At 49.9% G+C, this 18,944-nt stretch overlaps 1 protein-coding gene across 1 annotated transcript in view; it reads left to right on the plus strand.

Annotated features, from left to right (window-relative positions):
• Window positions 1-18,944, plus strand: part of Dot1l (DOT1-like histone H3K79 methyltransferase) — a 57,593-nt gene that overhangs the window by 33,809 nt on the left and 4,840 nt on the right. Inside the window, exons 10-25 of the mRNA XM_013022702.1 lie at window positions 1,863-1,931; window positions 3,652-3,758; window positions 5,302-5,343; window positions 6,456-6,566; window positions 6,757-6,991; window positions 7,370-7,483; window positions 8,060-8,151; window positions 8,349-8,450; window positions 8,824-8,961; window positions 9,576-9,701; window positions 10,955-11,439; window positions 11,600-11,735; window positions 12,355-12,501; window positions 13,973-14,102; window positions 15,672-16,252; window positions 16,738-16,943. Coding sequence (XP_012878156.1) covers window positions 1,863-1,931; window positions 3,652-3,758; window positions 5,302-5,343; window positions 6,456-6,566; window positions 6,757-6,991; window positions 7,370-7,483; window positions 8,060-8,151; window positions 8,349-8,450; window positions 8,824-8,961; window positions 9,576-9,701; window positions 10,955-11,439; window positions 11,600-11,735; window positions 12,355-12,501; window positions 13,973-14,102; window positions 15,672-16,252; window positions 16,738-16,943 — 2,821 coding nt within the window. The remainder of the gene's footprint in view (window positions 1-1,862; window positions 1,932-3,651; window positions 3,759-5,301; window positions 5,344-6,455; window positions 6,567-6,756; window positions 6,992-7,369; window positions 7,484-8,059; window positions 8,152-8,348; window positions 8,451-8,823; window positions 8,962-9,575; window positions 9,702-10,954; window positions 11,440-11,599; window positions 11,736-12,354; window positions 12,502-13,972; window positions 14,103-15,671; window positions 16,253-16,737; window positions 16,944-18,944) is intronic.

An 18,944-nucleotide genomic window follows, 5' to 3' on the forward strand; every position in this document is an offset into this window, starting at 1 on the left:
GCTCTTCAGCTCAAGGCTAACACTCTACACTTGAGCCACAGTGCTACTTCCGGCTTTTTTCTTTTTGTTTAAATGGTGCTGAGGAATCGAACCCAGGGCCTCATGCATGCAAGGCAAGTGCTCTACCACTGAGCCACCTTCCCAGCCCCTTAGAGTTCTTTACAGTTTGTTTTAAAATAAAACAAGACAGGTGATACAACTACCTTCTAAAGGGAAACAAGCCACGGCACAGTGGGTTTTTGAGGAAGCTGTTTTTCCATGTGCTAGCTGATTGCCCTGCTTCTCCCATGTAATGATAAAACTGGGGGGCTACAGTGCTCTCAGTGATCTTTCTCCCTAGGTCCTTCTGTGACTCTCTTCCCAGGACATCCCGGGTGCCACTCACAGTGCAAGGTTACTGCTGTCCATGGAGGTTTGCTTTTCAGGGTCCATCTTTTTTTTTTTTTTTGGTCTGGTTGTGGGGCCTGAACTCTGGGCCTGGGCGCTGTCCCTCAGCTCTTCAGCTCAAGGCTAGCGCTCTACCATTTGAGCCACAGTGCCACTTCCGGCTTTTTTCTTTTTTTGCTTATATGGTGCTGAGGAATCGAACCCAGGGCCTCATGCATGCAAGGCAAGTGCTCTACCACTGAGCCACCTTCCCAGCCCCTTAGAGTTCTTTACAGTTTGTTTTAAAATAAAACAAGACAGGTGATACAACTACCTTCTAAAGGGAAACAAGCCACGGCACAGTGGGTTTTTGAGGAAGCTGTTTTTCCATGTGCTAGCTGATTGCCCTGCTTCTCCCATGTAATGATAAAACTGGGGGGCTACAGTGCTCTCAGTGATCTTTCTCCCTAGGTCCTTCTGTGACTCTCTTCCCAGGACATCCGGGTGCCACTCACAGTGCAAGGTTACTGCTGTCCATGGAGGTTTGCTTTTCAGGGTCCATCTTTTTTTTTTTTTTTGGTCTGGTTGTGGGGCCTGAACTCTGGGCCTGGGCGCTGTCCCTCAGCTCTTCAGCTCAAGGCTAGCGCTCTACCATTTGAGCCACAGTGCCACTTCCGGCTTTTTTCTTTTTTTGCTTATATGGTGCTGAGGAATCGAACCCAGGGCCTCATGCATGCAAGGCAAGTGCTCTACCACTGAGCCATCTTCCCAGCCCCTTCAGGGTCCATCTTTTGTTCTGTTTGTCATTGAGTAGAAGGTGGATTTTGTGAGAACTGGAGAGCAAGTTATTTTGCCACTAGGCTTAACCTAGTGGACATAATATCCTTTTCTTGTAAGAAAATGGAGAGAAGCTAGATACTGGTGGTTTGTTCTGGTAATCTTAGTTACCAAGGAAGCTGAGATCTGGAATATTGTAGTTTGAAGTCAGCCCTGGCAGAAAAAGTCTTGAAACGCCCATCCTCCCCAAAATAACCAGTAAAAAGCATGTCTGGAGGCAGATCACCTAGCAAGCAACCTGAGCAAACATGAGACCTTGAGTTCAAACCCAGCACTGATGGGAAAAGGAAAATGGACAGGATTGTTATTTATGTATTCAAAATGCGAATTTTTTTCTTTAGGTTCTTTCTGTACTCTTTTTGTTGTTGTTGTTGGTCCTGCCTGGAGCTTGAACTCAGGGCCTGCGTACTGTTCTGCTCACTGTTCTTGAGCATCTCTGTGCTCAAGGCTAGAGCTCTACCACTTGAGCCACAGTGCCACTTCAGTTTTCTGGTGGAAAGGAATCAAACCCAGGGCTTCATGCATGCTAGGCAAGCACTTTACCACTAAGTCACATTCCCGGCTCCTCTCTGTACTCTTTTAAATTTCACACTTTACACACACACACACACACAATTTATTTTCCCTTCAAATGGCAGTAATGGGTTTTCTTGTTTCAGGTGGCAGAATTGTGTCCTCAAAACCCTTTGCACCTCTGAACTTCAGAATAAACAGCAGAAACTTGAGTGGTAAGAAATGTTCATTTAATTTAATTTTGTTGTTGTTTGTAGTGGTCATGGGGCTTGAACTCGGGGCTTGGGTGCTGTCCCTGAGCTCTTTTGCTCAAGGCTAGTGCTCTACCACTTTGAGCCACAGTGCCACTTCAGTTTTCTCGTGGTTAATTGGAGAGAAGAGTCTCAGCGACTTTCCTGTCTGGCTTTGAACTGGGATCCTCAGATCTTAGCCTCCTGAATAGTTAGGATTACAGGCTTGAACCACTAGTACCTGATACTATTTATTTGCTTGTTTTTGTGCTGGTCCTGGAGCTTGAACTTAGGTCTGAGGGTCTATCCTTGAGCTTTTTTGGCCAAGGATGGTAGTCTACCACTTGAGCCATGGGTCCACTGGACCTTTTTGTTGGTTAATTAGAAATAGCCTTGTGGACTTTACTGCCTGAACTGGCTTCAAACCTTGATCCTCAGATCTCAGCCTCTTGAGTTGTTAGGATTATAAATATTAGCCACTGGTGCCCACTTAATTTTTTAAGCGTGTGTGTGTGTGTGTGTGTGTGTGTGTGTGTGTGTGTGTGCCAATTCACTAGGGCTTGAATTTAAGGCCTTAAGCTCTTACTTTTTTTTGCTCAGGTCTGTTACTCTAGCACTTGAGCTTCACTGCCATGCATCCGTTCATGCACGCGCGCGCGCGTGTGTGCATGTGTGCATGCGCGCGCGTGTGCGCTGGCCCTGGGGCTGTTTCTTAGCTTTTTCACTCAAGGCTGGTGCTCTGCTTCCTTGTTCAGTTTGTTAGTGGAATGACTTTAAGCTGCTGAGGTGCATTAGGACAGGGAGACTCCCTGAGCAATAGTGATACTGGGCCTGGTCCTCTGTGAAGGCATCCTGAGCACTGTAGAATGTAGAGTAATGCTTTGGTCTCCATTTGTGACAAGGCAGGAGCATCTCCGTTGTGACAGCCACACATACCCCCAGTCATTGTCCAGCCTCCCCTGGAGGTAGAATCACTTCAAATAAGACTTGTAGTTTAAGAGAAAGTATGGTGAATCACAGACCCTAAAGCCAGGAAGAGGCCTTGGGTAGACAAAGCTGCAGACTAACTGGTCACTACAGGATTTCCTTTGGCCTGCTCCCTTAGGCCATGTTCCATTAGGTGATGCCATTCTCTTAGCCATCATCTAAGTTCTTTCCAGGTTATAAAGCAGGGCTCTTTTGCTGGTCTCTGGTGGCTCACACTTGTGATCCTAGCTACTCAGGAAGCTGAGATCTGAAGATCACGGCTCAAATCACCCCAGGCAGGAAAGTCTGTGAGACTCTTTTCTCTAATTAACCACCAGAAAACCCGAAGTGGTGCTGTGGCTCAAAGTGGTAGAGCACTAGCCTTGAGCAAAAGAGCTCAGGGACAGCACTCAGGCCCCAAGTTAAAGCCCTATGACTAAGAGCAACAACAAAAAAGGGCTCTTGTGAGCCTATTTGATTGGGCTTGCTGCTTGGGCTTGCATCTCCAAGAGCTGGCCCCATCATCCCTGCTGGTATCTGGATCAGGCTTGGAGACATTGCTAGTCACACTCAATGTAGTGGGTAGATATGGTCATAGGCCTGGCCCACATTTCAGGAGGTTGGCTTTAGTTCAAGTTTTCTGCCCCCTCCCTAACTGCCAGGGCCTTTGCGATGATGTGCACATGCGCCTCTTGTAGGGTTGGTCCAGACACGGCCCTGACCTGTCTCCTCCCTGCAGACATTGGTACCATCATGCGTGTGGTAGAGCTGTCGCCCCTGAAGGGCTCCGTGTCATGGACGGGGAAGCCAGTCTCCTACTATTTACATACCATTGACCGCACCATAGTGAGTATACTGTGGGGTGCTATCCCACCCTGAGGGTCCCACTTTCCACCTGCCTTTTCCCCACACTGCCCATGAGACACTCCTTCAGAATACCCCTTCTGCTTAGGTATCACTGAAGGCTATTCGCTATACTATAGGCACGGGTGGGTCCTTGGCAGAAATGGAACATGTGGACTGGGACCTGGGTGAGGTGTGCAACAGTTCTGGTTCTCAGATCCTAGTCTGGGCACACATCTTCCTAACACAGGATATGGGATCTACTTCATTACCCATAGGCCTCCAGTGTCTGGGGAGAGCAGTCCTGTGTTTTCATTGCTCTTTCTCAGTTCATTCTGTATGAACCAGGGGTCTGGGGCTATAGGGGGTGGGCTTTCGTTTTCACCTCTTCTGCCTGCCTGCGTGCCTGCCTGCCTGCCTGGCTTCCTTCCTTCCTTCCTTCCTTCCTTCCTCTTCTTCCCTCACTCTCCCCCCTCTCTATTTCTCCCTCCCTTCTTCCCTCTCTCCCTCTCCCTCCCTCCCTCTCTCCCTGTCTCTCTCCTTCCTTCCTTCCTTCCTTCCTTGTCGGTTGTGGGGCCTGAACTCCGGGCCTGGGCGCTATCCCTCAGCTCTTCAGCTCAAGACTAGCACTCTACCACTTGAGCCATTGAACTACTTTTTTCTGCTTATGTGGTGCTGAGGAATCGAACCCAGGGCCTCATGCATGCGAGGCAAGCACTCTATTTCTGAGCTACCTTCCTAGCCCCCTGACCTGCTTTTCTTTCCTACCATTGCCTCTTCCTTCCTTCCTTGATCTGGGGCATCATCCCTATCCTGTCCTCTCTTAATTGGCTCTGTTGTCCTAGACATAGGACCTTTGAACAGATCTACATGTTTGGATATTTTTTTTTCCATTTTGTATGCATCTGCCACTAGTTAGAGCCTCAGTTTGGATCTTTCCTGGGCACACTTCGATATAAACTGGTGACCACCACAGACAGGGATACTTCGGCCTCTCTATTGGAAGTGATGAAAAATTTCTGTTCCTGGGCTGAGATGTGAGCCTCCCACCTGTTGCCAGTCCCATACTAGCAGTCTTGACACTTTAGCTACTCAGTCCTGTGGCCATATGGTCTATTTTGTATATTGGCAAGCTGAACAGGGAGCCCATAGCAAGCCAAAGAAGGCAAGGACTCAGCATAACAGGAGTCAAGACAGTACTGAGTCACCTCTGGGCTCTTTCTGGTTCAGTCTCACCCAGGTTTTCCACCTTTGGCTCCCCTGATGGGGCCCAGCCTTTGCTCACTGCTGCTGTCAGGGGTATTTTAGTAGTTTCCCCTGGCTTTTTTTTTTTTTTTTTTGGTGGTACTGGTGCTTTAACCTAGGGCCTTGGATATGCTAGATAAACTCTCTTAACCACTTGAGTCACACCCTAGCACTTTTTGTTGTGTTTTGTTTTTGAGACAGGATACTGCTACCTTTACCCTACCTGCTTTCAAATTCTTAAAGTTGCTGGAATTACATCAAGCTTTGGACTCACTTCTAATAACTTTTTTTTTCTTTTCAGCTTGAAAACTATTTTTCTAGTCTGAAAAACCCAAAACTCAGGGTAAGTTTGTGTTTCTTCTTGACTAAGTAATATGAATGTGTTTGCTTTGTGAAGTTTTAAGTGCTAGATTGCTGAGCCACAGCGCTTCATGTGGCCGAGCCATGCTTTCCCACCCTCTTTCATTATCCCCTGTCTGTGCTTGGCCTTTTCTCTATTGGGCTTAAGTGGGTGTACTTCCTGCTAGGACTAGTAGTCTAGGGAAGACTGGTAAGTCAAATCCTTCCTGGGTGCTATGGTGTATGTGCTGGATACCAGATGTGAGCTGCTGTGCTGTACTGCCTTGTTCCTGGTAACCGATGGAGACTGGGCCATAGTCTGCTGTATGGTACTTCTCATGTTCTAGCTGTACACAGGCCCATCCCTGTGACCTTCCTTTCTGAGGTCCAAGATAGTCAGTGTTGGCAGAGGCTCCCTCCGTTTTTTGTGTCTGGCTTGGGGAAGCTTAGCCCCCATCCAATCCTCTGAGACCTAGGCCTTCATTCTTGCCCAGGGATGAGGGTCTTTGGGTTTTTTTCGGTCCAGTCGTGGGGCCTGAACTCTAGGCCTGGGCGCTGTCCCTCACCTCTTTAGCTCAAGGCTAGTGCTCTACCACTTGAGCCACAGTGCCACTTCCGGCTTTTTTTTTTTTCCTGCTTATGTGGTGCTGAGGAATCAGACCCAGGGCCTCATGCATGCAAGGCAAGCACTCTACCACTGAGCCACCTTCCCAGCCTTGGAATGAGGGTCTTAAGGACAGATGGAAATGTCCCAGTCTGGCTGGCATGATCTGACATTCTTCCCTAGACATTGCATGGTCCCTCAGTCTATATCTACATGACTATATCTACATGGAGATATGCATGTGGACTCTGTATCTCCAAGCTTCAGGGGGGCTCTTAGCCTTTATCTGTCCTCAGGGTCTGTCGATCTGATTGTGTTTGGAGTACTTTCACAGATAAGAGTGCCAATAGGTGCCTGGTTTCCTGTGGACCTGGCATGTTTGTGCATGTGCATCGTGAGTGTCCTGTCACAGAGTCACTCTGTAACTCTGTTTCCTCATCTGTGGCGTGGGCAGAGCTGGGACTATACTAGCGCCTTCTGGCACCTTCTAGCCTCTCATCCAACTCTTTCAGGAGGAACAAGAGGCAGCTCGGCGCCGACAGCAGCGAGAGAACAAGAGTAATGCCACCACCCCTACCAAAGTCCCAGAGAGCAAAGCGGCTGGACCCGCTGAAGCCACCGTGGTAAGGTGCCCTGCCCTGCGCACAGCTGAGGGTACATAAGGAAGTACTGGGTGCCCTCTGGGCTGCCGGCAGGTGTTAATTCTCATAAAAGCAGCTGCTCTCCATGGCCTCAGAGCCCCCATCCTGGTCTTTGTCATTAGCTAGGTGTCATTCCTGCCATGCCCTTCATTGCCCTTCCTCTGCCCATTAGGATTCTGGTGCTGAGGAAGAAAAGGCTGGGGTGGCCACTGTCAAAAAGCCATCTCCCTCCAAAGCTCGGAAGAAGAAGTTGAACAAGAAAGGGAGGAAAATGGCTGGTCGAAAGCGTGGACGTCCCAAGAAAATGAGCACTGCAAACCCTGAACGTAAGCCCAAGAAGAACCAAACTGCACTGGATCTCCTGAACACCCAGACCACATCCCAGACCACATCCCCCTCTCCCCAAGGTGAGCCCCTACCCCAGCCCCAGAGCCCTTTCCTGTAGTTCTAATCTGTGGAGAGAGCCCAAGTCTAGAGGCTGCAACACTTGCTCACACTCCCCCTGCCAGGCCTGCTAGGGTCTCCCTGATTCCATGAGGGCCTTTATGTCCTCACCAAGAGGGTATCATCATATAGAATCTGGAGCATCTGGGCATCTTTCTACCAGTCTGGGGGTTGATTTATTGTGGGGGTTAGTGCTGCGAAGAGGTGGTGGCGTGTGGTATTCTCTGGACTCCAAGAATGATATTTGAGTTCAGATTTGCAAAGTCAGAAAGTGCTTAAAATAGGCAAGGCTCTTGGGCATATGGCTGGTGGCTAATACGGAATACTACTTTCTCCTGCAGATGCTTACAGGTCACCCAACAGCCCATGCTACCAGCTACCTCCAAGTGCACAGTGGCATTCTCCCACCCCACTGCTGGTGGCACCTACCCCGCCTGCACTGCAGAAGCTGCTAGGTGAGCTGCTTCCCAGAGAAGCTCAGCTGGGCAGTAGCCCTGGCCATTTTTGGTGGTCCTCGGATATTTTGTGCATTCTGTATGTCATGGCTTTGACCTCACTACACAGAATAGGGGCATGGAACTGTTGGATTGGCATGGACTTACTGGATTGGCAGGCCCATTAGATGGGTCAATAGAGGCTCACAGGCCTCTTGTGAGCAACTGAGGTTGACTTACCTTGGGGGACCCTGGGTCATTGTCATGATTAGGGGAGCTTCTGTCGTGGAGTAGGTATAGTTCAGGGACACTGTCCAGTACCCTATAGCACTTAGGATGCTCCCACAGAGAGGAACTTACTCTTGAGTGGTCTGTGCTAGGAGGATGTAGAACTGCCCTCTGTAACCGTGACACCTGGTGTGTAATGGTAAACTGAGAAGAGCTGAGGTCACAGACAGATGGCAGGCAATTGTAGCAGGCTTCCAAAACATTCCAAATGAATGTTTGTGTCTTCATCTCCCCCCCCCCCCCAATTGCAGGGTTTGTTTCTGTATGTGTATGTGCTATCTTCTAAACCTACTCTCCATATCTCTCCAGAGTCCTTCAAGATCCAGTACCTGCAGTTCCTGGCCTACACGAAGACGCCCCAGTACAAGGCCAACCTGCAACAGCTGCTGGACCAGGAGAAGGTGTGTGTGGCTTCAGCCCCAGAGCCACCTGCCTACCTGTCCTGCTGCCAGGGGCGGGTTCCAGCTTTTCACTCCAGTGTTGGTTCCAGTGCTACGAAGGTGTTCCATAGGGGGCTTGAGCACAGCCCTCGGGGAAAGAGCTTGGTTATCCTTTTCTGGTGGGCTCTGGACTTACCTGCCACGCATCCCACCCACAGGAGAAGAACACACAGTTGCTGGGCACAGCACAGCAGCTTTTGGGCCACTGCCAGGCCCAGAAAGAAGAGATCCGGAGACTCTTCCAGCAGAAACTGGATGAGGTAGTGCCTCAAGGCTATGCCATCATGTTTGTCCATGCCATAGTTTGGGATTTGGTGGAATGGGGAATGGGAAGTCTAGGGATGGTTTCTTCCCTAGACTTCCTTTCCTTGAGTGAAAGAAAGTGTTGTGTTGAGAGAATGGCATAGAGTCTGGGGAGAAGGGTTGGCCTGCTGGCTTAATCAGGTGTGGACAGCTTGGTCTACTTTGGTCCTGGAGCAATGCTTGGGTGGTCAACCCCTTTGTCTCTTCCTTCAGTGTCCCCAAGGAAGTAAGAGGCCCATTCCCTTTCATCCATCCCTTTTCTTACCCATGTTATTACCTGTGGCCTGCACACCAGAACTCTACTTACTCTCTTGTCCTCCTTGTTCCCAGCTGGGAGTGAAGGCGCTGACCTACAATGATCTAATCCAGGCTCAGAAGGAGATCTCTGCTCACAACCAGCAGCTGCGGGAGCAGTCAGAGCAGCTAGAGAGAGACAACCTTGAACTCCGGAGCCAGAGTCTGCAGCTGGTGTGTGCATATGCACCCATCTGGGCAGCCATTATGAATATACCAGAAAATGGAGTCCTGAGTGGAGGATTGGGTTCTCTTCACAGCTATTAAGCCAAGGGCCTGTCAACCTGATTCCTTGGGCAGTTGTGTGGGCCCTGGGTGCAGAGGGGCAGGATCCTAAGGGGACTACGTTCCCATGACCACTCATCTGCAGTAGGAGGTTCTGGGGCTCCCCCTAATCCTGTCCTGTGCTACAGAGTTGTCTATGGAGCCCTGTTAAGTGTGCCAGAACACACCAGATAACCTCAGATCCACTCAGACACCTCAGAGGATTCACTAGAGCAGGGTGTTCCCCTAGACTACTCTGGGGACCTCTTGGCTTTCATTTCTCATGGAGTTGTTCATTTGTCACATGGCCATTTGCATCTCACTCTGAGTTCAGGTGATGATGATGTGACATATAATTCTAAGGGGGACCCTGGCTTCTTGGCTTCTTTATACCATTCCAGGCATGGAAGCCAGGCAGTTGTGTCAAGTACCCTGGCCAGAGATAATGGCCCTCTGTGCTATTGAGTACCTGTAATAACCTACCTGCTGGACTCAATGTCAATCTCTTGTCCCTGTTCCCACAGCTCAGGGCCCGGTGTGAGGAGTTAAAGTTGGACTGGGCCACACTGTCCCTGGAGAACCTTCGGAAAGAGAAACAGGCCCTGCGGAGCCAGATCTCTGAGAAGCAGCGGCATTGCCTAGAGCTGCAGGTGGGGTTTGGGGCCCAGTGGACATCCATGTGGTAATGTCACAGGCCAGACCCCATCTTCCCACTTTGGAAGAATAGGTTGTTGGGGCCTCAGGCCCTCACGCTCTACCTGTTCTGCTGGGTCCCTGAGGTCCTCAGGCTGTCAACATGGAGGTGGTATCTAAAACTTAGGTTCTGAAGGCCTTCCAGCAAGTACTTTTTGAAACAATCACTGACAGAATTTGCTTAATCAGAAAACTCATAGGTTGGGAATGTGGCTTAGCGGTAGAATGCTTGCCTAGCATGTATTAAGCCCTGGATTCAATAACTCTGTACCACATAAACTGAAAAGGCCGGTAGTGGTGCTGTGGCTTAAGTGGTAGAGTGCTAGCCTTGAGCAAATGAAGCTCAGGGACAGTGCCCAGGCCCTGAGTTCAAGCCCCAAGATTGGCAACAAAAAAGGAGAGGGGGGGGGGAGGGAGCAGAAGGAAGGGAAGGAGGGAGGGAAAGGAAAGGAAAGGAAGGAAAAGGGAAGGGAAAGGAATCAAAGAAACCAGCTCATAATTTCTGGTGATGAGAACTGTTCACTATGTCAAGTAGAGAAAGTAGTTGAAGGTATGACAGCTGATGGCATATAATCCCAGAATCAGAGAACTGAGTCCTAGGCCAGCCTAAGCTACATAGTAAGACCCTATCTTAAAAAAAAGAAAAAAAAATTAGATGTATTTGCTTGCCATCATTACCAAAACAAGCTTGATTCCACAAGTTTGTCCCTGAAGCAGTCTTCCCATCCAGGTAATAACCTACCTACTTAGCTTTTGAGAGCCAGCAGAGAGAGAGAGAGAAAGTGCGGTCCTGGGGCTTGAATTTTGGGCTTGGGCACTGCCCCTGAGCTGCTTTTGCTCAAGGCTAGCACCCTACCACTTGAGTCATAGCATTACTTTTAGGTTTTTTGAGTAGTTTATTGGAGGTAAGAATTTCACAGACTTTTAGGCTGGCTTTGAACTGTGATCCTCAGATCTCAGCCCCCTGAGTAGCTAGGATTATAGGTGTGAGCCACTGGTGGCATGGAGTTTTTATGTAGAGATACGTTTTGGTTTTCCTTTCCTGCACAAGCAGTGGGTGTCCTGGCAGCTCTTGGTAGCTAGCCTTTGCTCCTTCACAGAATCCTCTCAGAGTCTCAGTGGACAAATGACTCCCGGCCTGTGTGGTACACCTTAGGGCAGGTGCAGCCTTGTCCCACTTACTTGGTCTTTCCTGCCTGCTATCCCACAGATCAGCATTGTGGAGTTGGAGAAGAGCCAGCGGCAGCAGGAGCTCCTGCAGCTGAAGTCCTATGTGCCGCCTGATGACACCCTGTCCATGCATCTGCGTGGGAAGGGCACCCTGGGCCGTGAGCTAGAAGCTGATGCTGGCAGGCTGCACCTTGAGCTGGACTGTGCCAAGTTTTCCCTGCCTAATTTCAGTAGCATGAGCCCGGAGCTCTCTATGAATGGTCACACTGCCAGTTATGAGCTCTGCAGTGCTCTGAGCCGACCCTCATCCAAGCAGAACACCCCCCAGTATCTGGCTTCTCCCTTGGACCAGGAGGTCGTGCCCTGTACCCCCAATCACAGTGGTCGGCCACGGCTAGAGAAGCTATCTGGTCTGGCCTTGCCTGACTATACTCGGCTGTCCCCTGCCAAGATCGTTCTAAGGAGGCACCTGGGTCAGGATCATGTTGCAGCTGGCAAGGCAGCTACCAGTGAGCCACACCCACGGTGAGTGCAGTGCTCTGCATGCTGTGCTCACCTGTCCACACCTAGCAGGAATATATTCATTTGAAAGACAGGTGGGGTTTGCTAGGTCTGTGCTGCCAGCTTTGCGCATATAAGCCCACAGCTTACGCAGGCTCCCAAGTAACACAGCCTCTCATCACAGAGCTGAGCACACCAAGGAAAACAACCTACCCTACCAGAGCCCAGGCTTGTCAAACAGCATGAAGCTGAGCCCCCAGGACCCACGACCTCCCTCCCCTGGGTCATTGCCCACAGCAGGAGAAAAGAGCAACGAGAAGGTGAGATCTGGTTCTTCCTTCTTTCTGTGCCTGTGTCCCAGAGCTCCCCAAATTTTGAGGGTGCTCATTAGAAGCAGCCTGAGCATACCTGTTAGGAGGGATTATAGTGTGGCCTAGAGGGGCTCATAGAACCCTAATTTTGGGTACCCGGGGAGGAGGTAGATGGGCATAGATGGGACATGTGACACCAGTGGGTACTGGTGGGTACTGTACTGTGGGTTATAGAGACGAGCTTGTCATATCTCCCTTGGGCAACTTTGTTCTCTGTATAGAAACCAAGGCACTGGCATGATGCTGGAGTTTAGGAAGTGGTTGCCCAGGGGATCTGCCATGGGGACCCTGCCTTGGATTTGTGCAGGAATGGGGTGGAGGTTGTGAAGGGGCCCTGGGAGGTTGAGGTGGCCACAGGCAAGGCCATTATAGCATCAAGAGGTCAGGAGGAGGAAGAACAATGTGGGAAGACACCAGTGTTCCCACTCTTCAGGGGGGTATCAAGGGACTCAGTGGCTGACTATCTGAAGGGTCCTTGTTTGGCCAAACAGAGTTGTGCCCCTATCTCCTGCCTGTGGACCTTCCTCTTATCTGGGCCTGCAGTAGATAATGTGGTATTTATTGGCAGGGTGTGAAGGAACGCTCCTATGGCAGCCAGGGGGAGACCATCACTAGCCTGCCCATCAGCATCCCACTCAGCACGGTGCAGCCCAACAAGCTCCCCGTCAGCATCCCCCTGGCCAGTGTGGTGCTGCCCAGTCGCGCCGAAAGGGTGGTGAGCCTGGGCTGGTTGTGGATGTGTGGGGTTAATTTTGGGCTTTGTGTTTTTGTGGCAAGATTTATTCTGTTGCATGCTGTTAAATCCCAAGCATCCCAAGAATGGACAATCCCCAGAACAGACAGTATCAAGTCTGGGTTTTATTGTGGTGTATCTTGGGTATCTTGGGTTTTCGTGTTTGGGTGGTGTGTTTTTTGTGCCAGTACTAGGGCTTGAACTCCTTTTGCTGCAGCTGGTGCTCTACCGCTTGAACCACACCTTCATTTATGCCTTTTTTGCAGGTCCTGGGGCTTGAACCCTGGGCCTAGGCACAGTCCCTGAGCTCCCCCCCCCCCAGCTTCTTGTGCTCAAGGCTAGCACTCTACCATTAGAGCCACAGTGCCACTTTTTTTTTGGGGGGGGGGTCCAGCCATGGAGACTGAACTCTGGGCCTGGGCACTGTCCCTCAGCTCTTCAGCTCAAGGCTAGCACTCTTCCACTTGAGCCACAGCGCCACTTCCGGCTTTTTTTTTTCCTTTTTGCTTATGTGGTGCTGAGAAATTGAACCCAGGGCCTCATGCATGCAAGGCAAGTGCTCTACCACTGAGCCACCTTCCCAGCCCTGCCACTTCTTTTTTATTTGAGTAATTTATCGGAGATAACAGTCACGGACCTTCCAGCCCAGGCTGGCTTTGAACGGTGATCCTCAGATCTCAGCCTCCTAAGTCGTAAGATTATAGTAGTAAGCCACTGGTGCCTGGCTCTTCTGGCTTTTTTTTTTTTTCCTTTGTCAGTCATGGAGGTTAAATGCTGGGCCTGGGCACTGTCCCTGGGCTCTTCAGCTCAAGGCTAGTGCTCTTACCACAGCACCCACTTCTGGCTTTTTCTGTTTATGTGGTGCTGAGGAATCAAACCCAAGGGCTCATGCATGAGAGGCAAGCACTCTTACCATTGAGCTACCTTTCCAGCCCTCCCTCTTCTGATTTTTTGATAATTATTTGAAATAATTATCAAATATAAGAATCTGCCTGGTCTGGCTTTGAACTGTGGTCCTCAGATCTCAGCCTCCTGAGTAGCTAGGATTATAGGTATGAGCCACCCACTGGTACCCATCTCTGTTTTTGGTATTTTTTGGTGAAAGGCATGTGAGCTGGTAGAGGAAAGTCTAGGGAATTCCCACTCAGGACAACTCCAATCTTGTGGCTGAAACCTGGCAACTGGTACATGGATGCCAGAAGCACCCTGTTTGAAATGGGTGAGGTGGAACAAAAAGATTAATATGACTCTTTTTAGGGATAAGGTAGGGATTGAATATAATTCACCTAAAATCCACTTGAAGTTTTGGGGGTTTTAGCACAGCCACAGTTCTGTCCCCGTGGCCTTTATCCAACATTTAAGTGGCCCTGACCCCCATATCTGGCTGGCTCCAGAACTCTCCCCAAGCCCTCTCCTGCTGTTGCCACTGATCCACTGTGGATTTCTCTGGCAGAGGAGCACCCCAAGTCCTGTGCCGCAGCCTCGAGACTCCTCGTCCACACTTGAGAAGCAGATTGGTGCTAATGCCCATGTTGCTGGGGGCAGTGCTGCAGGGAGCAGGAGCCTCACTCTGGCACCCACAGGTAACCTGTCCCTCCAAGCCTTTAAAGTGGATAAATGGGGGTTTCTGGGGACTCTGGCCCATGACCCTATGCCACTGGGCATTGCTAGTAGTGCTTTCTTGTCCTTCAGCTGTGGGAAAATGAGCTCTGTGTCAGCCTGGTGCATCTGGTTTGATCCCAGCCTATGAGGTAAACTGTGCTTGCCAGATGTTATTCCAGGTCACCTGCTCAGCCTGAAGTTGGGGTTTTCTGGGGCCTAAGAATTGATCGCTGTCCATGGTGATGAAAGAGCTTTATCGTCTCCTTAAAGGGCAAGGGAGATCTCTTGGTTGGCCTTTGACATAACTATTAAGCCTAATTGGGAGTATATAGCAGATGTACCTGAATAACAGGACATGGCTGTGTGCAAGTAAACTCTTAGTCACACTGGTTGTAGAGCATAGACCAATGAGCTAGAATCCTTCAGGCCAGCAGTGACATAGGCCTGTTTGGCAGTTAACTCTCAGGAGTGTCCACATGGTCTCTATGTGCACAGGCTTCTCTGTGGTCTCCTTGCCTGGTGCTGAGAGAGGGGCTAGTTACCCAACTGGGGCTGCTTGAGACACCTTGGAAAGCTGGTGGCTTCATCCTGTGGTGACTTCTCTAGGCTAGATAAGGTCTAGCTCTGTGTAAGGCACTATGGAAGTTTCTAGATAGGAGCTCTATGCAGGGACCATATTGGGGAGCAGTTAGGTACCTGCTGTGAGACAAGCTTATGGCCTTGTATCTCCAGGCTCTAAAGAGCCTGTGGTCTCTAGAATGGGAAGAATCACAACTTCCCCTACCCTCTAGCACCTGTCCACTTCTGTTTCCTGTGTCATGGCCTAACAGCCCGAGGCTCATCTATAGCTCAGGATGCCATCAGGCCCCCTGGTCTTCTAAGCCACACAGGTAGATACAGGTAAGTGGCCATCTGCTTTTGGTGCTGAGCTGTTATACATGACTAGGGAACTATACAACACATGAGGTGCTTGTACTGGAGGTGTTTTCTGGCACCCTGTGATTGTGGAGTCTGTCTCTCAGTTGCTGATGGCTTCATCACACAATGCAGCATGAGGGACAAAACTCTTGTGTCACTGGCCTCATCAATGCTGAGTCCAGGCTGCCAGCAGTGACCCACCACACTTATTTCCCTTGACCCACTGCCAAACTATTGGCTGGCCCCTCTTCATGGGCCACAGTTAGGAACTTCTGTTTTTGTGACTTCTCAGCAAGCAGTGCAAGGTTTTGAGCCCCAAATCACCTTTTGTACCAAAAAGGGAGAAGATTTAAGTGTACGTAGGGCAATAGCAGGGTGACCTCCTTTGCTTTCAGAACATCTAGCTGGCAGGGCTATCTCCAGAAAGATATCCTACAGAGGAGGTGTCTGAGCTGAGCCCTCACATGGGAGGGCAGGGTGTATAGTGTGCAGAATAGACCCTGGGCTCTGTAGAGAAGGTTGGTAGAAGCAAACCTGGTGTGGGAAATGGAGAGCCACCTAGCCAGGATGGGGCTGCCTGTGTCCTGCTCTGCAGTCTCAGACACCTGAAGATCTCGTGTCCTTTCTGGCAGGCTTCTACACTGGCTCGGTGGCCATCAGTGGGGCCCTGGCTAGCAGCCCAGCACAACTGGCCTCTGGAGCTGAGTCAGCTGCCTTTGACGAGTCCTCCAGTTCGGGGAGCCTCTTCACCATGGTGGGGTCCCGCAGTACAACACCACAGCACCCTCCTCTGCTGACACAGCCTCGGAACTCTGGCCCCACCTCTCCTATCCCCCAGCTCTCTGCCAGCCCCAGGTTCAGTGGGGTTACTCAGGGCCTGCTGCCTGATGCTGGCAAAGGAGACCTGCCTTCTGATTCTGGCTTCTCGGACCCGGAGAATGAGGCAAAGAGGAGAATTGTGTTCACTATCTCAGCTGGCACAGGCAACACCAAGCAGTCACCTTCAACCAAGCACAGCCCCCTGGCGGCGAATACCCGTGGGGACTGTGGGCAGAGCCATGGGCAGGACAGCCGAAAACGTGGCAGAAGGAAGCGTGCATCAGCTGGAACCCCCAGCCTGAGTGCAGGCGTGTCCCCCAAGCGCAGGGCCCTGCCTACTGTTGCTGGCCTCTTCACACAGTCCTCAGGGTCCCCCCTCAACCTCAACTCTATGGTAAGGACAGGACAGCTTGGTGTGGGGGGAGGCAGAACCTAGTGTGGTCAGGAGAGCTTGACTGGGACTTGGTGGGGCTTGGCACAGGATGAGGGGGTGCTAAGCCCTAGGTTGAACTCTGAGGGGCCAGAAGTCTTTATGCAGCTCTTAAATTAGGAATCCTGCTTCAGGGCCCATTGGTCCAGTTTGTGGTCTGCCTGTGTATTTTTTTTTTTCTTTTGTTGGTCATGGAGTTTGAACTCTGGGCCTGGAAGCTGTCTCTGAGCTCTTTAGCTCAAGGCTCTAGTGCTTTACCATTTTGAGCCACAGTGCCACTTTTGGTTTTCTGGTGGTTAATTGGAAATAAGAGTCTAGTGGATTTTCCTTGCCCAGGCTGGCTTTGAACCGCAATCCTCAGATCTCAGCCTCCTGAGCAGCTAGGATTATAAGTGTTAGCCACTGGCACCCAGCTGCATGTGTGTTTTTTTAAATCTCTGACACCTCAGGTCAGCAACATCAACCAGCCCTTGGAGATTACAGCCATCTCGTCCCCTGAGAACTCTCTGAAGAGCTCCCCTGTCCCTTACCACGACCATGACCAGCCCCCTGTGCTCAAAAAGGAACGACCTCTGAGCCAGTCCAATGGGGCCCACTATTCCCCACTGACCTCAGATGAGGAGCCAGGCTCTGAGGATGAGCCCAGCAGCACCCGGTAAGTGGGCTGGGGGCTGGGTTCCCAGAAGGAGGCCTCAGTGATAGGCCACAGCTGTGCCCCACCTGCCCAGGAATTAGGTGAGGGGTTGGCCTACTGACTGGCATTGACCTTGAAAAGGCTTTATTTTTAATTAAGATTTTTAAAAATTAGCATACATTAGTTGTACAATGGGGAGGATTGTTGTGACATTTCCATACATGCATACAATATAAATTAATCTCTTGTCCTGACTTATCCCTTAAGACAATTATTTCAAAAGGTTTCATTGTTGTGTTTTCATACACATATATAAAGCACTTAGACCATATTCACCTCCTCACTCACCCTCTCCATTCATCCTCCCCCCCTCATAGATATTGGACCCTAACAGAGCTCACTTTCTTGTTCTTTTTTTTTTTTTAATTGCACCAAAGAAGCCAGGTGCTGGTGGCCCACACTTGTACTCCTAGCTACTCAGGAGGCTGGGATCTGAGGATCACTGTTCAAAGCTAGCCCGGGCAGGAAAGTCCATGAGACTCTTATCTCTAATAAACCACTAGAAAACTGGAAGTGGTGCTGTGGATCAAGCAGTAGAGTGCTCACCTGTGCTGAAGAGTTGAGGGACAGTGCCCAAGCCCCAGGACTGACCAAAAAAAAAAAAAAAATTGCACCAAAGGGTTTTACCATGGTATTTGACATGTGTATATTGTATTTTAATCAGAATAACCCCTTCCATTGTGCTCTCCCCATCTCTCCAGCCCCCTGTTGTTCAACAACTTTCAGTGTAAATCCTTATGCCATCTTCATACGATCTACTCTCTCCATTCATTCATTATTTTTCTCTCTCCCACATCTCCTTTGTTTCCCCAAACAGTCTCATAGTTGTGTTCTATGTATGGCAGTTACTGGGATATGAACTTAAGACTTTATGTAGACTTTATGTTTGCTACTACTAAAGCCATGCCTCCAGAACTTTTTGCTGTTTTGTTTTTTGCTGGTATTGGGGTTTGAAATCAGGCCCTCATGCTTGCTTGGATTGCTTGCTTGGCTGGCACTCTACCACTGGAATCACACCTCCAGCTCTGCTCTGTTTTTGTCAGTCCTAGGGCTTGAATTCTGAGCCCTGGGCTTTTTTTTTTTTTTTTGCTCAAGGCTAGCACTCTACCATTTTTGCCACAGCACCACTTCCAGTCTTTTCTATGTATGTGATACTGAGGAATTGAACCCAGGGTTTCATGTATGCAAGGCAAGCACTCTGCCACTAAGCCACATTCCCAGCCCTGCTCTGGATATTTGAAGTAGAGTCTCACTTTTTTTTTTTTTTTGCCTAAGCTGGTCTGTACTCTGATCCTCCTTATTTATACTTTCCACTGTAGTGCAGTCCTCATATTAATAGCTTTGCACTGTAGCTGGAATTACAGGCTCACACTATGGTATCCACCTTTTTCTATTGATCTTGCTAACTTTTTGCCTGGGCTGGCCTTAAACCATAATCCTCCCCTTCTCTGCCTCCCAAGTAGCCAGAATTATAGGCATGAGCCACTAATGCTTGGCTGTTTTTTGTTGACTTTTTGAGATACCCTTGCTCGGGTTCACCTAGAATTTTCAGTCCTCTTGGTTGCTGGGCCACTAAGCCCAGCTCTCACTGGTTTTGATTTGCATTTCATATTCATGCTCTGGACTGTTTGTATTTGTCATGTGGAGAGAGTGTATCAGGTGTTTGCTCTTTAGTTGTCAGTAAGCTTTGCATATCTGGGTGTAACCTGTCAGTTAGTGGGGCCTGTAGCACTCACTGCTATCCTTTCCTGGGTGATGTGTGTTAAGTGTGTTTGTTACTAGGGATTGAATGAAGAGCCCCAAACTTGGTAGGCAGGCACTGCCACTGAGTCCTGCTTCCAAGTTCTTTTTTGTACTAATTTTTGAGATAGGGTATTCCTTCCTTCCTAGCCATGTACCTGAACTTTGATTTTTTTTGGGGGGGGTCCGGTCGTGGGGCCTGAACTCTGGGCCTGGGCGCTG

The sequence above is a fragment of the Dipodomys ordii genome, unplaced genomic scaffold (assembly GCF_000151885.1).
Source record: "Dipodomys ordii isolate 6190 unplaced genomic scaffold, Dord_2.0 Scaffold64, whole genome shotgun sequence".
NCBI classification, from domain to species: domain Eukaryota; kingdom Metazoa; phylum Chordata; class Mammalia; order Rodentia; family Heteromyidae; genus Dipodomys; species Dipodomys ordii.